Source organism: Odontesthes bonariensis, chromosome 20, assembly GCF_027942865.1.
Source record: "Odontesthes bonariensis isolate fOdoBon6 chromosome 20, fOdoBon6.hap1, whole genome shotgun sequence".
Taxonomy (NCBI): Eukaryota; Metazoa; Chordata; class Actinopteri; order Atheriniformes; family Atherinopsidae; genus Odontesthes; species Odontesthes bonariensis.
Window position 1 is genome coordinate 34,182,813 of NC_134525.1, and position 25,298 is coordinate 34,208,110.

The window sequence follows — 25,298 nt, forward strand, 5'->3', positions numbered from 1 at the left end:
GAGCTGGAGTCGGTCGTGGAGAGGAGGACACTGGACAAGCTGCTGGCCATCATTGATGGGGTCAGACACCCTCTGCACGTCCCCATCACAGCACAGAGGAGCTGGTTTAGCAGCAGGCCGCTGTCACTGAACTGCTCTACGGACGGGCTCAGAAAACCCTTCCAGGGCCATTAGACTGTATAACAGCACAATGGAGAGGGGTGGAGGGCGGGGGGCACTACAGTGCTACAGGTGGTGCTATGGACAATATGTAGGACGGTGAATGACTAGCTTTTTTAACTTGTGTCACCTTATGTGTAGTCTACGTCACCTTACTTCACTTTATTTTATTTTTATTATTGACCTGATACTGCTTTTGCTTTTTATTGGTGTTTGCTTTCATTGATTAAAAAAAATGTCTATCTTTATCTATCAATCTATCGATCTATCTAGTCAGCATGTGCAACTGCTCATCTGGAAAATCATGCGCTAAATAGTTGGAGGTAAAGTGGCGCTGGGAATGATAGGCGACTGCATCACTGTAAAAGAACAGGAGTGAAGCAACCGAAAACTCAAGACCCAACAAGACAAACTGACCAGGACAAAGTAATTACTTCCAGTTGACAGATCAAAAATGGGCAGAGGGGGAGAAATAAGCTACTTGAAAGCATACAGCAGAACAAAACAAAGGGTGGAGTCTGTAATGTCTGCTTGGTGGCAGCAGGGATAGAACCATCCCAACACGCTTACTTCCCCTCTTAGGTTTGAGCTGTATGAGGACTGCTCCCCTCAAGTACCGACAATACCCAAAAGCAAAACTCTCTCAGCATCAGTAAAAAAGTGGGAACTTACCTGCATGTGCTCCGTTGAGCTGTTGCTCAGCTCGTCTCCAGACTCGGAGTCATTGAAGAGCTTGTTCTGTCCCCCCCCCGGCAGCTCGTTTAGAGTGGAGCCTCCGTCACTATCTGGACTTTTGGTGTGGTTTCTCCCCACTTTGAGTGGCGGTGAATCAGCCCGTGTCCGCGGCAACGATGAATTGCAGGTGGGGTGATGGTTGTTATTGTTGTGGAGAAGTACCAATTCTGCAACCAGCTTGCAGTGGTGGGGACTCCCCATATTGTGGTTAGCATCCTTGGGCAGAACGGGTGGTGTGACACGGTCAGAGGATGGTGAGGGGCTGGAAGAAGGTGACGGGCGTCCAAAACTGGACATTTCTGGCAGACGCCTGTTGAGGTTCTCGTTGGATTCCTGGCAGATATCCAAAATGGTGGGTTTGGCCCTCAAGGCAGGTTTCTGAGGGGGCATGAGCGCCCGGGGCACTTCCCTGACATACTGTGCTGGCACATAAAAGGCCTTTGTGCCTTCATCCTTCCTCACCTGCCACCAGTCCTCATTGGTCTTCTTCACCAGCATGTAGCTTTCGCCCTGACGAATGCTCACCATCTTGTCTTTGGCCTTGTACTCATAGTCGTACTCCACCTCAATGTAGACCTGTCCTGGGGCGTTGGGCAGCCCCTCCCTGTCAGCCATGACTGCTGGAATAAGTGCTCAGCGGTTCAGCGACCCAGGCCTGGGGGGCTCCTCATGTCTGACAAGGAAATCTGGGAGATAAGGCAGACAGTAGAAGTTATTTGTCAGCTGAATGTCACAAGCCACACTTTAAAAGACACACAACCTTAACAAACTGGAACACCTGAATATGAAACCCAATAGACCACTCTTACATGGTGTGAACCTCCCAGCCTGTCTCACCACACCTAACCACCAAGGACACTCAGCCTGGGAACCTGGTCATCCTCTGTGGAGCCCCCACTGACCCTACATGCAGTCCACAGACTACAATGGCTCCGTGGGGGTTCCATTCCCTTAGAGACTGCATCCTAAAATAAAGTTGGCCATTTTATTACAGACATGCTCTGAAGTTTGGCATCATTACTCATTAATGCAGACAATAAGACACGCCACCCAGCTCCTGGTGCAGTCTATAGCTGCTTTCGGACTGTAGGAACCTTTGGCAGTTGTAATAACCTTTTAATCCGCAGGGCCGTTTTCTCCCGTGTTCGGACATACAAGAACTCGGGGCTTTCTCCCTTAGTTCCTATAACTATTTAGCTCCTTCTCCGAGGTCGGGTCTTTTCATAGTTCTATAGAACTAATCTAACGGAGGTGTGTGGTGGTCGGTAGCTACGCCCCATGTCATGCTATCACGGCTGAAATGTCTCCTCATATGACACAGACACAACCGGCGGGTGTTTAATAAGTTAAACTTACACTGGTCTCATTAGTCTGCAGCGCTCTGCTCTCCTTTCTTCCTTCATGAAATAAAAAAGTATCGTCTCCTGACTCTCTCTGTGAGCTCTTCCAGCCTCGATATTAGACGCCTGATGTGATTGATGTCCATGATCAATATCACCCTCATGCAGACCATAAACACGATGGCCTCCCCGCTCTCCAAATTAGCTTCTTGGTGGTGTTTTTTTTACTCTCCTTACTTTTGCCGTTTTGTTTTGTGTTTGAATGTAGCGCTAAACGGCTAACGGCTAACGGCTAACACGTCACTGCAGCAGACGGCTGCGCGCGGCGCATCAGTCCCTATCAGGTCCCGACTCATGTGCGAATGCAGACTGAAACAGAAGGACAGTTATCAGAACGAAATTCGAGGAGGGTAGTTCTGATAACTGCGTTCTTAGAACTGTCTGTCCGAAAGCGGCTTATGCTCATCTCTTGACTACTGCAACGCCCTCCTAACTGCTCTCCTTACTGCTCTCCTAACTGCTCTCCTAACTGCTCTCCTAACTGCTCTCCTAACTGCTCTCCTTACTGCTCTCCTAACTTGCTCTCCTAACTGCTCTCCTAACTGCTCTCCTTACTGCTCTCCTAACTGCTCTCCTAACTGCTCTCCTTACTGCTCTCCTAACTGCTCTCCTAACTGCTCTCCTAACTGCTCTCCTAACTGCTCTCCTAACTGCTCTCCTTACTGCTCTCCTAACTGCTCTCCTAACTGCTCTCCCAGCCTGTGCTGTGAAACCGCTGCAGATGGTCCAGAACGCGGCGGCGCGTCTGGTCTTCGGTCAGCCAAAAAGAGCACACGTCCCCCCTCTGTTCATTGAACTCCACTGGCTACCCTTAGCCGCCCACATCTAATTCAAGTCCCTGATGTTAGCCTACAGAGTCCTTAATGGAAGGGCTCCCATCTACTTGGATGCTCTCACAAAGGCTTACATCACGACTCCGTCACTCCGGCCGTCAAAGGACTGTCGTCCAGCAGTGCCTACAGCACGCTGAAGACAATCCAGACTCTGTTCATGTGTGGTTCCACGATGGTGGATGGTGCCTGCACTCCATCTCTACCCTGTCACCCCTGTCACACTGACAGAGTCTGACTCGTGCTTTCTTTCTATGTAGCTTATTGTTGGCTTTGATATTAGCTGTAATGTTATATATTTTTAATTGTAAGTCGCTTTGGATAAAAGCGTCTGCTAAATGCAGAAACAGAAACAGAAGAAACCTGTAAAAGCTTGGGCTAATCTTGCAGGATTCTGTCAGAGCTTCCAGTCACACACAGGATAACATGATGTGTGGCATCATCAGCTTCACTGTGCTGTTACACCCAAGAAAATCCACATTGTGTTTGCAATGGAGTTCTAGCTGTGCTACCCTCAACAAGGATGGAAAAATGTCACAGTATTGGTGGGAGATGTGTCATAGTGTTAGTTCACCAAGGATAATTGTATCTGTCGGACAAAGAGCTAACTTCAGCACCTTTAGCTGGGGATGCTTCTCAGAAAAAAAGACTTCCAACCAGATGACCTGGATGAACAAACCATCCCACAGGCAATGACAAACAGCTGGTTACTTAACTTAACTGTAAAGATTTAAAAGATCAAGATTGATCCAGTGGAGGCAAATCAAACCCTGAAAAAGCTCAGAAACTGGCTGGGATGGAGCCTGTTCCTCCGAAATCAAACCTGCAGCTCCCCACTCCTCCTCCCAGCTGCTGCAGAGTCCAACAGAGGAAATGTTGTCAGAACTCAATCCCTGAGCAGCCACCTTGTTGTTCAGGGTGATCCTGCATACCTTCTACCGCACTGCACTGCTGGAAGGTTCAGATATTGTTCACATGAAGTTTGTCGAAAATCGGAAAAGCACCATCAGATGGCACTGGGTATTAGTGTAAAACAAAGGCAGCAGGAAAAACAACAAGCTACAGATGAAAAGAAGAATGCTGACCTGGACTCATCTGCACACATCTGCACACATCTGCACAGCAGCACAGCTCCCTGAGAGCCTTTGTCCCTGTGCTCACAGAGCAGATGTGGCCGGCAGCATCTCTCCAACATGTTCACTCCCCACATGTGCGGATGAGATGAAGGCAAAACTGGCAACACACTCAAGACAAGCAGCCTGGCTTTATCATTCTTTTGAGCTGATTGGTCAGAATCTGCCGGAGGAGGGGGGTTGGGAGTGTTTGGGTGCGCGTGTGGGGGCAGGGTCCCCCACAAAGACCGCAGGATCACCACACAAAGGAGTTTAATCCGTGTTGGTGATAACAAAGAGCAGCGAGGATGGGGCAGGGCAGCCTGCGGAGGAAGCCCCCTGAAAGCCCCCTGAACCGGGGCAAACAGACAAACAAACCACCTCAACTGGTGCTGAGCGGATGCGCGCCCCGTCACGTGACGGTGAATGACCCACCTGCAATAACATCTGGAAGCAGAACATCTGGAAGCATCCCGTCAGTTTGAGGCTTGCTGTGGACAAACACTGCAGGTTCACAGACTCCGCTCTGCAACAGCGTGCATGGCAACTAACCAACTCCCACGCAAGCCAATAGCCTCTCGCGCAGGGCGTCACGTCGGAACCACCCGAACCAACCGAACTCACCGTGAACGCGCTGCCGAGCCGACAGTCCCGCGCTGCTCCGGGTTCACCGCAGAGCCAGTCCGCACGAGCTTCCACCTTCCTCAGAGTCCGCCGCAGACCCCCGGTCTGCTCACAGACCCCCACCCCTGTGAGCGCTGTGACTGCAGGTGGAGACACGCGACACATCCGGTCTCCTCTGTCAAAGTAAAAGCTGACGGACTGACACTGGGTCAGCTCTGAAGATGGAAAATGAATAGAAATCCGAATATTTATATCAATATAAATATATACATTTATATCAATATGAATATGATCAACATTTAATCCCAAGTCACAATCTGAACATATCAAGGAGACTATCCCAGCTGCCACCACATTAGAGGCAGGGGACAGTCCATCACAGGACCCCCTCATCCATCACAGGACCCCCTCATCCATCACAGGACCCCCTCACCCATCACAGGACCCCCTCACCCATCACAGGACCCCCTCATCCATCACAGGACCCCCTCACCCATCACAGGACCCCCTCACCCATCACAGGACCCCCTCATCCATCACAGGACCCCCTCACCCATCCCTCATCCATCACAGGACCCCCTCACCCATCACAGGACCCCCTCACCCATCCCTCATCCATCACAGGACCCCCTCACCCATCACAGGACCCCCTCACCCATCACAGGACCCCCTCATCCATCTCAGGACCCCCTCACCCATCACAGGACCCCCTCATCCATCTCAGGACCCCCTCACCCATCACAGGACCCCCTCATCCATCACAGGACCCCCTCACCCATCCCTCATCCATCACAGGACCCCCTCACCCATCACAGGACCCCCTCACCCATCACATGACCCCCTCACCCATCACAGGACCCCCTCACCCATCACAGGACCCCCTCACCCATCACATGACCCCCTCATCCATCTCAGGACCCCCTCACCCATCACAGGACCCCCTCATCCATCACAGGACCCCCTCACCCATCACAGGACCCCCTCACCCATCACATGACCCCCTCATCCATCTCAGGACCCCCTCACCCATCTCAGGACCCCCTCACCCATCACAGGACCCCCTCACCCATCACAGGACCCCCTCACCCATCACATGACCCCCTCATCCATCTCAGGACCCCCTCACCCATCTCAGGACCCCCTCACCCATCACAGGACCCCCTCCTTGATCAAACCTAATGGAATGAACGTGATTACTTCTTTTTCAGAGTGCCTTGAGATAATTGTTGCTTTAAAACAAACTGAAGTGTAACATTGGGCATGTTAAATGAACCTTTGACGTTGTGGAGAAAGGGAAATATAAAGAAATTGACTTTAATCCCACAGACTGACTCTTCCTCTTCATGTAAATCTCTATTTCTGTTGTTTAAAGCTGTTGGCTTTTAATTTGAAAGACATTCCGGTGAAAGCCCACGTGCTTCTTGTTAACTTGACTCAGTTTTGCTCTGAATAAGTGGACAGAGACCCTCTCTCCCTGCTCCTCCTCCTGACCATTTAAAGTCTGCAATTCTTTAAATTTCCCTTTGATTGAAATGTTTAGGAATAATTCATACAAACGTAAGAATGACAGGAAGCCTGCATGGGACACACTTTTTATTTGATTCTTTTTATTTCCACTCTCTGGAAGTCATCAGCTGCTGACAGCCACTGCAGGCAGCTCCATCAGCTGGTGCTTCATGTACACTTCAGCTCATAACATTACACCGTTTCAAATCTGCACTTTCATGCTAGTTTCCATATATTCTGTGTAGAATATTGATTTGAGAAGTGGAGGCTGACTGGTGTATTGTAACAACGGGACATTCCAGCAGAACAGCTTAGTTTAGCTGATTTAAAAGAGAGAGAGAAAAAAGCTCTTTGTGTTGCAGCAGACTCACCAAGACACTAACAGATATTTAGTTGTTGGCACATTGTAGTGATCATTTCCCACAGTGTAAAACGTCATCGCTCTATCTGCAGCAACTGGTGATACAGCCCAGCTGAGCAACTTTTATTCAATCAAACTATTACAGCACATCCTCTTGTAAATGATCAATACTTGATGACATAATATAAAGTGTGTTATTTGAAACTCTTTCACTACATTTTTTTGACTCATATTTTGACCAGTCAACTAGGAGTTCTCTGAGAAACAAAGACTGGAGCAACAAGGCTACAGTTCAGCCAGCTATTTGCTAATTTCATCATTCATCAAGGTCTGATACGTGCATGCTGGTCGGTGTGATGCCAGCTAACATCTTTCAACGCTGCTGACTTCTATGCTTGGTGAAGAGAAAACACACCTTCTCATAACATTACTTACAGGCAGTTTTACAAGGTTGGTTGCTTGGAGAGTTTGAAAGAGTAGGTGCACAGCTAAGGGTGCACCTAAAAACAGAATATACACATTTTTGACGCTGGAGGATTTGTGCAACATTTCCAGGTGAAAGGTCAGGACAGGTGTTGTTCTGGGGCCTTGGCTTCATGATTGGGTGCCTGTCGGCTTCCTTAACTGCTGTAAGTGAAAACAGAAGACAAATGATGTACAAATGCAAGTTGGAATTCTGGATGTCCAACGTGAATTAAGAAAACATGGTGAAGAAAATTTACAACTACAAGGTCAAATTTGATCAAACAGAACAGAGTATACTGTGTTCTTCTCATACCTGTCATTACCTCCTCCTCTAACGCCAGCTGGTTGGTTGCTCTGTTTGAGGTTAGACCTGTTGATGCCGATCAAAGGAGAGGCTCCCGGTAACTGGCCTGGTCTGATGGGCTTGGCTTGTTGAGACAGAAGGGTAGATTGGGTTACTTAAGCCCTTTTTATAATGGTCAAAAACCCACTAACACCTGCTAAAATCTGGCTCTTAAGCAAAGTGGAAAAATGTTAATAAGTGTTCAATCCTGCATGAAATGACCCTGCAATAGTCGTGGGTACTTATCAGCTCCGGCTCCAATCAGCATTCATAAGAATTCAATTCCCGGGTGCACACAATTATTTTGTTTTACTGAGGGTGCTGCACTCAGGGCTGCAAGGTTGATCCCAGTTATCTTTCTTTACAGACACATTTTAACTGACTGTGATGTCTCACACGGAGGCCCTGAAAAAACGACTCACAGACCAAAAAAAAAAGACAGTTCCCCGGAGGGTGAAGGTAGTTACTGGATCGGTTCTGAATGCAGTGTAGTCCTCAGGGCACTGTGAGTAAACATGCTACTACTGCCAATGGAAAATCATTTCATCATCTTATTTTAGTAAGTATGCTTGAGTTAAAAAAAAAAAAACTACTTTTGGTGTAAAAATAGTATGACAGGGGTGGTTGGTGGTGTAGTGGGTTAAGCAGCCGCCCCATGTACAGAGGCTACAGTCCTCGCTGCAGCTGGCCCCGGTTCCAGTCCCGCACCGGACGGCCCTTTGCTGCATGTCTTCCCCCTCTCTCTGCTCCCTACTTCCTGTCTTTCTCCAACTGTCCTGTCCATTAAAGGCATAAAAAGCCCCAAAAAATATTTTTTTAAAAACAGTATAACAGAGAAAAGGACAATACTTCAATATTTAGTTTCATAAGAAATTTTAGGATATAAACTTATTTGGTCTGTTTTCAAGATGTAGATCAGAGGACAGATAACCTTAAATTGTGTTAAGCCTGCAGAGAATTAGCTTAGATTAGCATTAACAGTGATAAGAGGAGAATGACATGTCCAGCCTCCAAACCTCACTAGTTTAATTAATAATAGGTTTGTCTTTTGTGTGGAGAAATCTCAATCTGGAAATTTCAGTGTGCTGTGTTCCATTGTATGGATGAGCACCAAGATAGGGTGCTATAGAATGTCCGCAGAAGAAGGAGAGGAGAAATAATAAAGCTGGAAGTGAAGCACAGAAGAGCTCTCCCGCCAGTAATTTTAGGAAATTCACCAAATTCACCCTTGGAGCCTTGCTGCTGCAACCTTTATTAGACTATTAGAGACTGCTGGAACTACCCATTCCTCAGCTAACAACGGACTCTGACAGGAGAGATGATTTTATTTCCTTTCCTACAATAAAGAAGACATCTGCAACTTCAGTGCCCCGTTCTTGTGTACACATTTCAAGCAAATACTGACCCGACTTGAGAAAAAGTCATATTTGGTTTGCATTAAAATGTTCACACACTTGGCCACGGTGGCAAATTGGTCCTAAAGTCTTTTGAAAATGTACTTTTTTTTTAAAACATTGATTTTTGAAATATATATATTTTTTGAAATGGCACATTGAGGCTTCCTGGATGAAAAGTAGCCCAACACCTGTGGGAGAAGGATGTCATGACATTCTCATGACTTCTGGCCTAGTTACATCGTGTGCCTTGCTGACTGGTTCATATGAATATTGTTGATAGTTAGAATGAGCGTGTTTATGATAAACTGCGAAAGCTAGGCATCTCCAGAGAGGGCCACGTACACTTGTTATGATAAAACGGTATAAAAGGGTGTCACAAGATGAGCTCGTCGGACATTTTGTACATTCTGTATGCATATTTGCTGTGACAGTTTGTTCAATAAACTCCCCAATGGACGGCTGACCAACGCGGGATTCGACTCATTTTCTCCACAACATAATGGTGACCCCGAATTCGTGAGATTTTGCATCTGGATCCCGGCGGAGCGTGTCCTCTGTGCCCCAACAACCGACATCAGCTGTGAGAGCCAGCTGGTTGGATTTCCCACCATTACAACTGGCGTCTGTTAGTGGAGCACAGATGACAGGTTTCTTCCGGCTTCCCCAAATTTAAAAGAACACAGGAGAGAGACGGATCCTGCATTCGGTAAGCATTTCATTTTTACCTCTGCGCAGGGGGGCTGCTGAAATTGTAATTGTTGAAATTTTGGGCCAAGAGGAGCCATATGTGTGAATTGGGATAAAATTGGGTAAACAGCAGCTTGTGAGAGTTGTAAAGCAGACAGCTGTGAGCAGTTGGTCTGGCTTGTGTGGTTGTATTTTTTTTGTGGTAATTAAGAAGGGCTAGTCGCTCATGCTCGGGCAGGAAATAAATCGATGAGTTTAAACTGGAATAGTGGATACGCTTTTAGAGCGGGCAGAGTGGAAATCACTCGTTCATAGTGATGTCATAGAGCCAACGGCCGACCTTTTATGCATGGGGGGTAGGAATACCGTGGGACTATGGTTCGCATTAGTCATTAATATATGTGAAAATTATTTTCACTAGTCAAGGAGTAGAGGAATGCTGGTAATTGATTGACTTGCGAACATAAAAGTTTGAAGGTGGAATCAAAAGAGCAGTTCAAGAAAACTCCGAAAAAGTCAATTCCAGTTCTATACGGGCACATTTTAAGTATATATGTTTATATCATTTATATATCTGCTTAGAACTCTTTGGAGTTATCCGAGACCTCAGTATAAAGACATTTTGAGAAGAAAATTCAAATTCGTTTATGAAATTGGCCGCAGGAGATTATATTAAGAGGTCACAGCGAAGCTGGTAAAGTACACGTCAGCATCTGTTGCTTTGGTCAAGAAACCATATCACAAGGCTTGTAGGGAAAACACATTTTGTATTCCATATATTGCCGACACCCACATCTCCTGAAAAATTAAAAGTCTAAATGAAAGAAATTGATAATTTAAAACTGTGAAGATTTGAACGGTGACTGACAAAACTTTGATCGACTGACTTGGTGTGAGTGTGTGGGACCGGTCTCTGTTTGTCTGTCAATGTGTGTGAAATCCTGCTGTTTTATGTGAATCTAAAAAAAGAAGAAAAGGAAAAGTTCTAACTCATCTCATCCCTTGACTTTTGAGTAGTCGTAGTATTTTAAGTTACATTCAGATTTGCTTCATTGTTATAATTTGCTTCATTGTCATAATTTGCTTCAATGTTATAATTTGCTTAATTGTTATAGTTGCCACGTTAATAACTTGGGGAAATAAGGTGTTGTTACAGTGAAGTGCTGTGATTTTTAAACGCTGTGTGTTTATTTCTTTAATATTGTGCATTGTAATAAGATTTGTGATTTGTGTGGAGGTTCTAAAGTTTTCAGAAGGGAGGACAGCAAGGTGCTGCGCGGGCACGCTGCTCGTGTGGAGGCGCGCCGCTCTGTCCTTGAGATTCCTGTGCTGTCTGTACACTGACAGATGTTCGTGCGTAATCACATTTTCTTTCCTTGTGTCTTCCAGGGGCACTTTATGGTTGAACTGTAATAATTATTAGTTTTCTTTAGGTAATGTGCTAATTGCAGAGTTGTTATCAGTCGAGTAAATGTTGGTTTCGCAATTCCTAAGGGAGAGTTTCTGTCCTTAGGCCATTGATTCATCACGTCGTTCGACGTGAATGTGACATTCCTGATAAAGAAAGTTTTTCGCTTATGCATTGTTTCTGTATCTTTTGATTTGTAGTTTCCCTGTCCACAGCGTGTTAAATTGTATTTCTTTCTCTTTCTTAACAAATGCCATTTTGAGGTGAAGAATAGTGCAACTGTTATTTCTGTGTTGTTTGGTTTGTATTTGTTCTCTGTCCAGCTAGGAAAGTTTGTATTTCCTCCTCTTTCTTAACTTGTCACAAAAAGTGTGACAAACGCCATTTTGAGTTGGGGTGTGGTTCAATTGTTATGTCTGGTTCAATTGTTATGTTTGGGAGGAGTTAGGAACAGCCTGGGAAGTAGACTTAGTGGTGTGTTCATATTTGATTGGTTACAATTCACGTGGTTCATTGGAAGCAGGCTTAGAGGTGTGTTCATATTTTATTGGTTAGAAGTTACGTGTCTCAGACGTGTTTCATTGGAGATAGATTTAGAGGTGTGTTCAGATTTCATTGGTCAGAATTGACGTAGCTGTGACGTGCATTGTATCATCTGGATTGGTGGGAGACATTGTGTGTGGATTGGATCGGTAACATCCGGATGTGAGCAAAAGTTGGGGCAACGCCTTTAGCCTGAGTCACTTCAAACAGAGTAAGCATTAACTGAGCTTTCGATTAGCAATAAATTAACATTGGGTAGCATTAGTAATACAGCAAGTATTGATTAGCAATAATTATTATTGATTAGCAAGAACTAGCATTGTTTAGCATTGATTAGCAATCAATAGTATTGATTAGCAATAACTAGCATTGAATAGCATAATTAGCATTGAATAGCATAATTAGCATTGGTCAACAAGGAAGCTAGTATTGATTAGCAATAGTTAGCATTGGTTAGCATTATTAGCATTTGTTAGCATTTCGTTAGCCATAATTAGCATTGATCAGAAATACAATTAGCATTGATTAGCAATAGCAATAAGGTAAATATTGGTTTAAATCTTAATTAGCAATAGGTTAGCATTGATTAGCAACAGCTAGGAATCTAACATCAATTGGCATTGGTTAGCAAACATCAACATTAGCAATAATAGTAACCGAACTCCAAACTAGAAGTCAAAAAGCTAAATTAGCCTAACATTGAATTAACATTGGTTTAATTTTAAAAAACAACCTAGAGCATAAGCTTTCAAAGCTAACATAGGCTAACCTTAACATTAGCATTGACAATATCCAATCCAATAATTAGCTGCATCTAAGCTAAATTTAGCCGAGCATAAATTAGCATTGATTAGAGTTAGTTTAATTTAAATTGACTTTCAAAAAAAAAAAAAAAAAAAAGGGGGAATAAGAATAATAAATAAGGAAAATTTAGAAAATAAATAAGTAAAGAAAAAGTCAAAAGTCAATAGAAGGGAACTAACTAGTTGAAACAATGGATGTAACACCAACAATAACCATCAGCGCCAAACATCCTGAACATTCCAAAGATATTAAAAAGATATCTCAAAAATGGGAAAAACGAACAAAAAAATAACGTCTCACCCTGGCCAAAAGGTGGCACTTTCAATGTAACGGCCTGTAAGATTATGGAACAAAGGATTAAACCTTACAAACCAAAGGACAAAAGCAAAAAGAGACAGGAAAAAAGAGAGCTGGAATTAGAAGTTTTACATTTCTTTGAAAATGCAGAGCTATATCCAACACTGCCAGGAGCAGTAAACATACAAGGAGATTCTGAAATAAAAGATCACAAAATATCTCATGAACGTCCAGAACCACAAATAGCTACATCAAGCAGTCATGGAGCTCCTGAGCCAGACGCCGTCTGTAATTCAGATCAGGCAAGGGGACAGCTCCCACAATATCAAAAATCACCAGAACTGGCACCACCAGTTCAAAAGGCATCTTCTGAAGAACATAAGAGTCCAATAGCGTCAGCACCGAGTTTGATAGAAATGACGCAGGGACAGTATGTGCCGTGGCAGACGCTCGACCTAGGGGGGCTGGTTGCTCGACTGCCGGACATTCACACAGGTGCAAGCAAATGGATAAGAGCTTTTGAACAAGAGACTGTGCATAAACTGTTGTCTGTGGGACACATTAAGGCAGTGTGGGCACTGTGTTTTGGAACTTCTACCATGGAGGGCATTTTGAGACACAGTGAGAATGACTGGATGTTAAGCCACCGAGCTGATGGAACTGATTTTAATGCATATCGAGCTGCACTCTGGAGAGCGTTACGAGCTGAGTTTCCTGTGGGAGTGGACCTCGAAGCATTAAAGGGGGAGCCACTGTCAGGAACAGAGAGTCCGGTTGTGTACATTGCACAACAATTGAAGAAATGGAGACAAGAGTCTGAGGGAGAAATCGAGAAGAGCCCAGCTTGGGTGACATTGTTCAGAGTTTCCATCAAAGAGGCTCTGCCTGCCCCAGTTCAGGGGAGGCTGAAGGATGTGGTGGGGTTGAATTCAATGTCACATGGGCAATTCCGCGACCACGTGGTGCATGGAGTAAACAAATACAGAAAAGAACTGAAACGGAAGGAGCAGGAGGAGGAGATGCAAAGGGAACTTGCACGGTTGCAGTTAGAAGAACTGCAAGCGAAGCAAGAAGTACGAAATGAGGCCATGACAGCGGGGGCCGCTGAACAGCCATCACAGGGGCAAGTCCATCGTCGACCCTGTCAAAGGTCAAGAAGAGGTGCACCTGGAGGACGAAGGTCCTCGGGGGCATGTTGGGCCTGTGGCGAGAGGGGACACTTTGTTTACAGCTGTCCGAGAGCACCGAGAAACCCGAGTGTTCGGCAGGACCGTGGCCAGTCCCTGCGGGGGCGGAGCAAGTGGCCCGGCAGGTCCAAGGCGTTCCTCTGGCAGAGGAATCCCAGTATTGGTTTACATTGACATATAGAGGTAAGAAGTACACTTACACCAGACGTACTCAAAAGGGTTTAAAAACCGCCCTCAGGTGTGTCATTATTACAAAACAAAACAAAGTTTCTAAAACTTAAATTTAAATATGTCGCTATTACTATTACAAAACAAAACAAATTTTCTAAATTTAAAACTTAAAATATTTGTGAAATCTAAACAAAACCAAGTTTCGAATTTAAATTTTAGCATTGTTAGCCTAAATTAGAGTATCCATTTATCCCATAGGGAATTACTGATATCTCTCCATCCCACGTGGAGGGAGTAAGAAAAGTGCCATGTCCAAAATAAATAAATAAATAAATAATGAATAAATAAATAAATAAAATTAAAATACAACAAGTATGATCTTCTTTTGGGAGGATTATGCAATAAAATGTGCTTCCTCTTGAAGGAATCATGAAAAATCCAAAGATCAAAGGTTGAAAGCACAACTGGAGAGGACAACCGAGGCTAAGTTAGCCTTTGAAAATTTGAAACAGAATTAGCAAGAGTCATCCGAAACGGGCAACATTAGTCTATGAGAAGCCAGTTTTCGTATATGTCTCCAATAAAAACCATAAGATTTCAGAACTAATAAATCAGAGTAGGTATGTTGTGACTCGGACAGGATGGTTGCAGGTTGTGCATCTTTTGACACGTTCAGATGTGAGAATACAGAAGTGTACTACATCGGATCCTGCAGATGTCATTCCACGTGAGTTTGAAGGAGAACCACATGAGCGTGTGGCAGAAGCTGTGAGATACATTAAACTGAGACATGACTTAGGAGCAACTTCACTTGTGCAGGCTGATGTCACTTATGTTGTATATGGTTCATGTTGTGAGATCATTTGGGTAATCATGAGGTTTTGCAGTTGTGAAACAGGACGGTGGAAAACTTTGTGACGGTGGAAGCTGAGAAGTGTGAACGGCCATGTTCGGCACAGTTGGCTGAACTGAAGGCATTAACGGAAACATGTCGACTGGTGAAAGGTAAGGTTACGAATGTGTACACAGATTCTGCATATGCTCATGATATTTGCTATTTGTTTGAAGCAGTTTGAAGCAGAGAGGGTTCAGGAGGACAGACGGGAGTCCAGGGCGACAGGAGGTCCAAATGAAGGAGCTGATTGCAGTCATGATGCTCCACGGGAAGCTGGCAGTGATAAAGGGTCATATAATCGTAAAGGTAGCGAAGTGGTCAGTAGAGGTAATAACGCGGCTGATGAAGCAGCGAAAGTAGCATCAAAGTGCCAGCTTGCTGTTTTGGCACCAATGGTGTCACTGGAGCCAGAGGTCACGCCACCACAAGGATATTGGTCATACATATTGGATAAATAGTCGTAAAATTTTTTTGGTAAGGTAATTGATTCATCTGTCTGTCAGTCCATCAGAGATTAGTTCAAATAATGGTTAAGTGTTTGTTTATAAAAGTACAAGAGGCATTCTGCAGCAGCTGCGAATCAAGCAGCGCTGTGGGGCCGTTTATCATCCACAGAGTCAAGGGATGGTTGAGAGGATCAATGGAACCTGGAAAGTGAAATTGAATTGAATCTGTGCTTCAACTAAACTAACTAGATGCTTTGCTGCTTGCACTAATGAGCTTTCGGATGCAGACTCACAGAGTCACGCACTAACACCGCATAAAATGCTAACGGGTCGACCCATGCCGGCACCTCTGTTGAGAGGTCCCTTTAAAGGGCCCCCACTCGAGCAGCTGCAAACAGAGTTGAAAGCTTACATGAGGCAACTGACTGCAATCCACAGAGCAATCTATCTACAGGAGGAGTTCAGAGACTTGAGTTTCGAACAGCTGGTTGAGAGACCAGTGGTGCCAGGCGACCGGGTGCACATCGAAGTGTTCCGAAGGAAGTGGCTTGAGCCAAGACGGAAAGGACCGTACACAATGGTGCGAGCAACGTCAACAGCAGTTCAAGTGGAAGGTAGCAACACATGGTACCATTTGAATCACTGCACTAAGGTTCGGACTAAAGACACAGACGGAGTTAAGTCCGAGGGAAAGGATGAACAAAAGGAAGAGGTTAAGATTTCTGACACTGTGAGCATCCAGGTGTGGGTGGTGGCCGACAGCATGGGCTCAGGAGAACGAAGCCTGGAGATGTTGGACGGGATCCCGCAGACAGGAGAGGCTGGAAGGGTCCCGTGATGAAGCCACCCCGCAGGGAAGTAGCCAGCTTGGGTCAGATGAGTATGATGCAACAATACACACCCACTCAGACCATGCCACGCCACAAACTTTGCCAGCAATACACACTAGAGCTAGTCGTGAAAAGGCAGATGTTCAGCTTGAATTTAAGTACGTGGGAATAAAGGTTGGTGGAAGTGTGAGGAAGGATGAGTAAGTATGAGTAAGTAGGGGTAAGTGTGAGGAAGTGTGGATCATGGGTCCGGAGGAGGAGACGACCAAATCACCGCCTCTGGACGCCACGACAAAGGGGCAATCTGGTAAGATCATGTTGTCCTCGGGTCAGAAAGAAGTTGTTCACAATAGTTGTAAGAATAGAAAGATCTCTCGTGGAAATCTAGGGGGATTTGATACCATTAGCACTACGGGACAGAATAATCATGCTAATCCAAAAACAGACGGAGTGTACATGCAGAGGTAGAGTCAGGAAAACAGTGTAACTGTGGAAGATGGGTTAAGGCAGCACAGGATATGTGGTATAGATGGGCATGGTACACTACGAGAGAACTGACAGCGACGGAGTGTCTCATATGCGCAGACGCTCCAGGAGCATTGCCTGTTGTTGTTCCAGAGCCACACACCTTCAGGGACTGTGCGGTGGTCCAGCAACGGGAATGCAGAGAAGGTAGGTTCACATCGGAAGAGGATAAATGGTTATTGTTTCCTATGTGTGGTATTAAGTGCAGATTGATGTTTGGGCCAAATAAAGTACATAGGTATTTTCAAAATAAGGGAGGGCCACAAATTGGAGTCTTCTTGTGCTGAATTCAATCATTCAATTTCAATTCATTTTTTTTAAACATCAAACTATTAAATGTGGTTTGCTGAATATCAGATCTCTCCTTTCGAAGTCTCTGTTAGTGAATGAGTTGATTTGTGATCATCATATTGATATATTTTGTCTTACAGAAACCTGGCTGCAACAGGAGGATCATGTTAGCATTAATGAAGCAACTCCCTCTGACTGTTTAAATGTTCACGTTCCTGGAACCACAGGCAGAGGAGGAGGAGTGGCAGCTATCTTCAGATCAGGGTTACTCATCAGTCCCAGACCCAAGATTAGTTTTAGCTCTTTTGAATATCTGATTCTCAGTTTTTCCCACGCAAAGTGGAAATCCCAGAAACCTCTTGTGTTTGTTGTTGTGTATCGTCCACCTGGCCCTTATTCTGAGTTTCTGTCTGAATTCTCAGAGTTTTTATCCCAGTTAGTGCTGAGTACAGATAAAGTCATTGTAGTGGGTGACTTTAATATTCATGTAGATGTTGAAAATGACAGCCTGAATATGAACTTTAATTCTATATTGGACTCTATTGGATTTTCTCAGAGTGTACACAGACCGACTCACTGCCTTAATCACACCCTTGATCTTGTTCTGACTTATGGCATTGAGAGTGAACAGTTAACAGTGTTCCCTCATAACCCTGTCTTATCTGACCATTTTCTGATAACCTTTGAGTTTACATTACTTGACTATACAGTTTCTGAGAAGAAATTTACGTATAGAAGGTGTCTATCAGAGGATGCTGTAACCAGATTTAAAGAATTAATTCCATCATCCTTTTCTTCACTGCCATGTGCAGATATGACAGAGGACGACTACATAAACTTTACTCCAGCAGCACTTGACTCTCTTGTTGACAGCACTATAGTTTCAATGCGTACAGCACTGGACAATGTTGCCCCTCTGAAAAGGAAGGTAATCAGTCAGAAGAGGTTGGCTCCTTGGTATAATTCACAGCTGCGTGCTTTAAAGCAGACCGCAAGAAAGCTGGAGAGACAGTGGCGTTCCTCTAATTTAGAAGAGTCTCAGTTAGTCTGGAAAGATAGTTTAACAATGTATAAGAAAGCCCTTCGTAAAGCTAGAACTGCTTATTATTCATCATTGATAGAAGAGAATAAGAATAATCCCAGGTTTCTTTTCAGCACTGTAGCCAGTCTGACTAAGAGTCCGAGCTCTGCTGAGCCAGTTATTCCTTTAACTCTCAGCAGTGATGATTTCATGAGCTTCTTTATTAATAAAATTGTTTCTATCAGAGAGAAGATTGATGGAGTCCTTCCCACTATTATTAGTGATGTATCATCAAGTACAGCAGCTTTAGAAGTATCTTTAGAACCTGATTTGTATTTAGACGGCTTCTGTCCAGTTGATCTCTCTGAACTAACAACAGCAATAGTCTCTTCTAAACCATCAACTTGTGTTTTAGACCCAATCCCAACCAGACTGTTCAAGGAGGTTTTCCCATTAATTGACACTTCCATATTGGATTTGATCAATCTGTCTTTGTTGACAGGATATGTACCTCAGACTTTTAAGGTTGCTGTAATTAAACCTTTACTTAAAAAACCTACTCTTGATTCAGAAGTGTTGGCTCATTATAGACCTATATCCAATCTCCCTTTTATGTCTAAAGTTCTTGAAAAAATAGTTGCAGCTCAGCTTTGTGATCACTTACACAGAAATAATCTGTTTGAAGAGTTTCAGTCAGGATTCAGAGTGCATCATAGCACAGAAACTGCACTGCTGAAAGTTACCAATGATCTCCTCTTAGCCTCTGATAGCGGACTTGTGTCTGTGCTTGTCCTGTTGGATCTCAGTGCTGCATTTGATACGGTCGATCACAGTATCTTATTACACAGACTTGAACATGTTATTGGGATTAAAGGAACTGCATTAGGCTGGTTTAAGTCATATTTATCTGATAGATTTCAGTTTGTTCTTGTAAATGAAGAATCTTCCTCACACACCAGAGTAAGTCATGGAGTTCCCCAGGGTTCTGTGCTTGGACCGATTCTTTTTACTTTATACATGCTTCCATTAGGTAACATTATTAGACAGCATGGCATAAATTTCCATTGCTATGCTGATGATACTCAGCTGTACTTATCTATAAAACCAGATGAACCCAATAGGTTGGTCAGACTACAAGCATGTCTTAAAGACATAAAGACCTGGATGACTCAGAACTGTCTGCTTCTAAATTCAGACAAAACTGAAGTCGTTATCTTTGGACCTGAGCGTTTCAGGGAGAAATTGTCTAGCTATATAGTTACTCTAGATGGTATTTCCTTGGCTTCTAGTTCTACAGTGAGGAACCTTGGAGTTATTTTTGACCAGAACTTATCATTTGACTCGCATATAAAACAGGTTTCTAGGACTGCCTTCTTTCACCTTCGTAATATTGTTAAAATCAGGAACATCTTGTCTCAGAGTGATGCAGAAAAACTAATTCATGCATTTGTTACTTCAAGATTGGACTACTGTAATTCTTTATTATTGGGCTGTCCCACATATTCTCTGAAAAGCCTTCAGTTGATCCAAAATGCTGCAGCCAGAGTTCTGATGAGAACTAACAGGAGAGATCATATTTCTCCAGTTTTAGCTTCTCTTCATTGGCTCCCTGTTAAATTCAGAATAGAATTTAAGATTCTTCTCCTTACATATAAAGCTCTTAATGACCGAGCTCCATCATATCTTAAAGATCTCATTGTAAGATATTTTCCTAACAGAGCACTTCGTTCCCAAACTGCAGGTTTACTTGAGGTTCCCAGAGTTTCTAAAAGTAGAATGGGAGGCAGAGCCTTCAGTTATCAGGCCCCTCTATTGTGGAATAAGCTGCCAGTAAATGTCCGGGAAGCAGACACCCTTTCCACTTTTAAGACCAGGCTTAAAACTTTCCTTTTTGATAAAGCTTATAGTTAGGGATGGCTCAGGTGATCCTGAAACATCCCATAGTTAAGCTGCTATAGGCCTAGACTGCTGGGGGGCCTCATCTGACACACCTTTCCTCACTTTACTCTCTTTATGTATATGTGATATTATTGTGGTCATTAACTCGTGTTTCCCTGTTCCAACAGATATCCTTTGAATGGTGTTACAGTGCCGCCGCCGCTGCGGCCCTCCCCCCCTTTCTGTCTTCTCAAACCCCAGCTGGTCGAGGCGGATGGCCACCCTTCCTGAGTCTGGTTCTGCCAGAGGTTTCTTCCTGTTAAAAGGGAGTCGTTTCTCTCCACAGTCGCCTCAGGCACGCCGCTCAGGCCGGGAGATTGGACCGAAAAACAAAAAGTTTTCAGTGCAATCTGTTGGTTTTCTTAGCTAGGAAATTGTTTTTGAATTGGCTCTATATGAACGAATTGGATTATTTTATGAATTATGATTATTATTAATTAATTGAATTCCAATTGGCTTGAATTGGACTTACTATATAAGTGCCTTGAGATGACATTTGTTGTTTTTGGCGCTATATAAATAAAAATGAATTGAATTGAATTGAATGGATGTGGAAAAAGGGAGAGTTAAAACATATAGTGGTAACTACATCAGGGATAAGCACGTTTACTTGGATGCAACAGGGCAGCCGAGAGGGGTTCCTTTTGAGTTCAAAGCACGCAGTGAGATTGCAGCTGGATTTGAGTCTATTTTGCCGTGGATCATATTTAACAAAATGGTGAGTGGACTAATTACATATAATACAACCAACAGGGAATTCTTAGCTACACGAGTGAAGGGTTTGCAGGCTTTGGAGAACAACTACATGAGACGAGTATGATGGCTTGGTAGAACAGACAAGTTTTAGAATGGATATTAGGAGGGAAAATTGGTGTTTGCCAGATGGTTGGGAAAAAATGTTGTACATTTATACCCGGGAACACTGCAGCTGATGGAACATTTACAACGGCCGTGAAGAAGTTCAGAGAACGGAGAGAGGAGCTGACGTGTGATGCTGGTGGAGGTGAACGGTGGTGGACTGGTCTGTTTGGGATTTTGGGAGAAGGGGGAGGGATGACAGTTAAGGCGGGAATAGCAATATTGTTGATAGTGAGGATGGTTTCCCTATTGGTGTGTTGCATTATACCCATTCTGAGAAGGTGTTTGCTGCAAGTGATGTTCAAACGAACAGTGGAAGGAATCTGGAGACAGATGACCATGCGAGACCAGGTCTGAGGACCAACGCATGGAAGAGCGGGTCAACGAATGGAGGTTATCAACGGGCGGTTCACAAGATTCTTTCCTCGGGTGTGGAACCAAGTATAGTCTGTTAGGGAGAAGAGATGCTGAAGATCTCTTTGATTGGGAGTGACGTACTGGCGACCTCTCCTCCCAGAGTTAGCTTAGCAGTTCCAGACCCAGCCGGACGGATGTTCGGCCAGGAGCAGACGACACCAGAGTACGGGAGATGGGACGGGACTGGAAGAGCTGCATTACATTGCATTTTATTACTTTTGTTGTGTGATAATCCATAATTTTATGTATTGTACTTGATACAAAACGGTGATTAACTGATTTGATGGTGGTGTATTCAGTCTATGTGTATTATCAATCAGAACTGATCACTGATATGTGCATTGCCAGTTGTGTCAGTCAACTGTTCGGAGTGCGACCTTTGGTAAAGTGGTCGGTCGCCAAGTGGGGGGGGGCCGTAGGTGAATTTTCCCAAGATAAGAACATGAGTTACGAAAGTAGCAGCCGGTGGGTTTTTCGCACCTATGCACTGCGAACAGTGGATAAGTGTGATGGCAATGTAAAACTTGTAGTGTTGTTGAATTCAATATCGTTTAATTTAATTTAATCATTTAATGTGATTCGAGTACACACATATATATATTCCTTTTCATGTATTCGAAATGGTCCCGTTGATTGATATTGTAGAATTATTAGGATGATTTAGTGTTGATTATGTTAATTAATTCTTAATTAACTATGTGGGATGATTTTCTTTCATTTTAGATTATTTCTTTATTAAATCACTGATAAGTGATTTCAGGGGGGACTATGTGGGAGATGGATGTCATGACATGCTCATGACTTCTGGCCTAGTTACATCCTGTGCCTTGTTGGCTGGTTCATATGAATATTGTTGATAGTTAGAATGAGCGTGTTTATGATAAACTGCGAAAGCTAGGCGCCTCCAGAGAGGGCCACGTACACTTGTTATGATAAAACGGTATAAAAGGGTGTCACAAGATGAGCTCGTCGGACATTTTGTACATTCTGTATGCACATTTGCTGTGACAGTTTGTTCAATAAACTCCCCAATGGACGGCTGACCAACGCGGGATTCGACTCTAATTTCTCCACAACACACCCAAAAAGCACTCAGACAAAATGAAAAGCTATAAGTTTTTATTTTTTTACTTTTTCTGACAACAAAAACCAAAAAAAAGATGTAGTGTCCCTGTAAGTGTTATATTCTGTGTGAATATATACTAAATTAAATGATTATTGATTGCAGAAATAAAATTGTCAGAATGCTGACAAAAAAAAAAAAAAAAAAGAACACTGAAGTCCTCTGCTTTCCTAGGGATATGGTCAACGATATGAAGGAGAGAATTCCTGAAATTGCAGATGAATATACAACTGTGACAAACATGGTTCTGCATACAGGGTCAAACGATGTGTCCCAGCAACAATCTGAGGTTCTGAAACGGGACTTTATCGGATTATTAAACGCAGTGAGCTCGCTGAATGCAGCTGTATTCATCAGCGGACCTGTACCACCCGTCAGAGGAGGAGAGGAAAGATTCAGCAGGTTGTTGGCACTGAATAAATGGCTTTTATCGGCATGTGCTGACCACTCAGTGCATTTTATTCATCATTTTAACATTTTTTGGGAACGCAGGCATCTTTTTAAGGCAAATGGATTTAATTCGAACAAGTCAGGGGTGAAACTGTTCACCTCCAACTTATTTTACTTCCTACGTCATCCATCTGTGCTCGGTGCCAACACTGAGATAAACCAGGAGTTATCTGATAGAGAGGAACTAACAAAGTCCAGCAGAAACCCTGAGGAGGAACTCCATCTGCCCCCACCCGGGAAGAGCTTCGGAAAGGAGAGACATCAGAGGCAAGAAGAGGGGTCCTTATCTGCCCCCAACCCTCTCAACAGCACCAATGACCAGGACCTTCCCCAGGCCCCCAAAGCCCTGACAGGTCATCGCGCTCCTCACCCTCCCTCTCTCCCTCCTCCCCTCACCTGAAATTCACTGAGCAGATGATGGAGCGGGTCAACGCTGGGCTCAGATCTACCCCCCCCCCCTCCCCCCACAATCCCTTTTTGCCCCCCATAAACCCCCCACCAGAGTGGCCAAAGGTTCGCCACCGAGCCCCTCCCCTTGCAGAGCAGCCGAAGCCACGAAGCCAAAAATCCGGGTTACTAATTTTGAATTTTAGCCGAATGAATAAATAGGCAGCAGGTCTGTGGGCTGTCTGTGGCAGTAGCACGACAAGGACGTCAGTAACACCCACTTTAGGACAAAAAAATCAAAATTACAATAACCCGGATTTTTTTAAGTAAGCGACGCACCTCCACGTTATCAGTGCTAGTGTAGAGTAATTAATAAATTATAAACAGCATAGTTTGTGCCTGTATAAGCTTGCCCATAGGAAACCGTTTCATGGCCGAATATCTCAAGAGAGCAGCCAGACGCCTCGCGAATATCTTCGGAACAGCTCCAAATGTTCAACAACAAGCAGGGGTGAGTAGAACATCATGTTATAATGTGAAATCAAGGGCCCAATGTCAAAAAACCGATCTTATCCTTTAAGGTGGATGTGAAGAAGAAGTGGTCCCACATTAAGGTGGAGGTGAAGAAGAAGTGGTCCCACATTAAGGTGGAGGTGAAGAAGAAGTGGTCCCACATTAAGGTGGATGTGAAGAAGAAGTGGTCCCACATTAAGGTGGAGGTGAAGAAGAAGTGGTCCCACATTAAGGTGGAGGTGAAGAACAAGTGGTCCCACATTAAGGTGGAGGTGAAGAACAAGTTGTCCCACATTAAGGTGGAGGTGAAGAAGAAGTGGTCCCACATTAAGGTGGAGGTGAAGAAGAAGTGGTCCCACATTAAGGTTGATGTGAAGAAGAAGTGGTCCCACATTAAGGTGGAGGTGAAGAAGAAGTGGTCCCACATTAAGGTGGAGGTGAAGAAGAAGTGGTCCCACATTAAGGTGGAGGTGAAGAAGAAGTGGTCCCACATTAAGGTGGAGGTGAAGAAGAAGTGGTCCCACATTAAGGTGGAGGTGAAGAACAAGTGGTCCCACATTAAGGTGGAGGTGAAGAAGAAGTGGTCCCACATTAAGGTGGAGGTGAAGAAGAAGTGGTCCCACATTAAGGTGGAGGTGAAGAAGAAGTGGTCCCACATTAAGGTGGATGTGAAGAAGAAGTGGTCCCACATTAAGGTGGAGGTGAAGAAGAAGTGGTCCCACATTAAGGTGGAGGTGAAGAACAAGTGGTCCCACATTAAGGTGGAGGTGAAGAACAAGTTGTCCCACATTAAGGTGGAGGTGAAGAAGAAGTGGTCCCACATTAAGGTGGAGGTGAAGAAGAAGTGGTCCCACATTAAGGTTGATGTGAAGAAGAAGTGGTCCCACATTAAGGTGGAGGTGAAGAAGAAGTGGTCCCACATTAAGGTGGAGGTGAAGAAGAAGTGGTCCCACATTAAGGTGGAGGTGAAGAAGAAGTGGTCCCACATTAAGGTGGAGGTGAAGAAGAAGTGGTCCCACATTAAGGTGGAGGTGAAGAACAAGTGGTCCCACATTAAGGTGGAGGTGAAGAAGAAGTGGTCCCACATTAAGGTGGAGGTGAAGAAGAAGTGGTCCCACATTAAGGTGGATGTGAAGAAGAAGTGGTCCCACATTAAGGTGGATGTGAAGAAGAAGTGGTCCCACATTAAGGTGGAGGTGAAGAAGAAGTGGTCCCACATTAAGGTGGAGGTGAAGAACAAGTTGTCCCACATTAAGGTGGAGGTGAAGAAGAAGTGGTCCCACATTAAGGTGGAGGTGAAGAACAAGTTGTCCCACATTAAGGTGGAGGTGAAGAAGAAGTGGTCCCACATTAAGGTGGATGTGAAGAAGAAGTGGTCCCACATTAAGGTGGAGGTGAAGAAGAAGTGGTCCCACATTAAGGTGGAGGTGAAGAACAAGTTGTCCCACATTAAGGTGGAGGTGAAGAAGAAGTGGTCCCACATTAAGGTGGATGTGAAGAAGAAGTGGTCCCACATTAAGGTTGATGTGAAGAAGAAGTGGTTCCACATTAAGGTGGAGGTGAAGAAGAAGTGGT

At 44.3% G+C, this 25,298-nt stretch overlaps 2 protein-coding genes across 5 annotated transcripts in view; both read right to left on the reverse strand.

Moving 5' to 3' along the window:
• Positions 1 to 4,974, reverse strand: part of arhgap12b (Rho GTPase activating protein 12b) — a 118,038-nt gene extending 113,064 nt beyond the window's left edge. For 3 of the 4 annotated variants that reach the window (XM_075452062.1, XM_075452060.1, XM_075452063.1), the window contains exons 1-2: positions 4,861 to 4,974; positions 832 to 1,580 (exon numbers count right to left, since the gene is read on the reverse strand). In XM_075452062.1, coding sequence (XP_075308177.1) covers positions 832 to 1,509 — 678 coding nt within the window. In that variant the 5' untranslated portion in view covers positions 1,510 to 1,580; positions 4,861 to 4,974. Of the gene's footprint in view, positions 1 to 831; positions 1,581 to 4,209; positions 4,321 to 4,860 lie in introns of those variants that run through there. The other variant, XM_075452061.1, reaches the window with a different exon arrangement.
• Positions 4,975 to 7,347: 2,373 nt separating this feature from the next.
• LOC142370004 (kinesin-1 heavy chain-like) overlaps positions 7,348 to 25,298 on the reverse strand; it is a 67,645-nt gene continuing 49,694 nt past the window's right edge. Inside the window, exons 25-26 of the mRNA XM_075452419.1 lie at positions 7,506 to 7,620; positions 7,348 to 7,354 (exon numbers count right to left, since the gene is read on the reverse strand). Coding sequence (XP_075308534.1) covers positions 7,348 to 7,354; positions 7,506 to 7,620 — 122 coding nt within the window. The remainder of the gene's footprint in view (positions 7,355 to 7,505; positions 7,621 to 25,298) is intronic.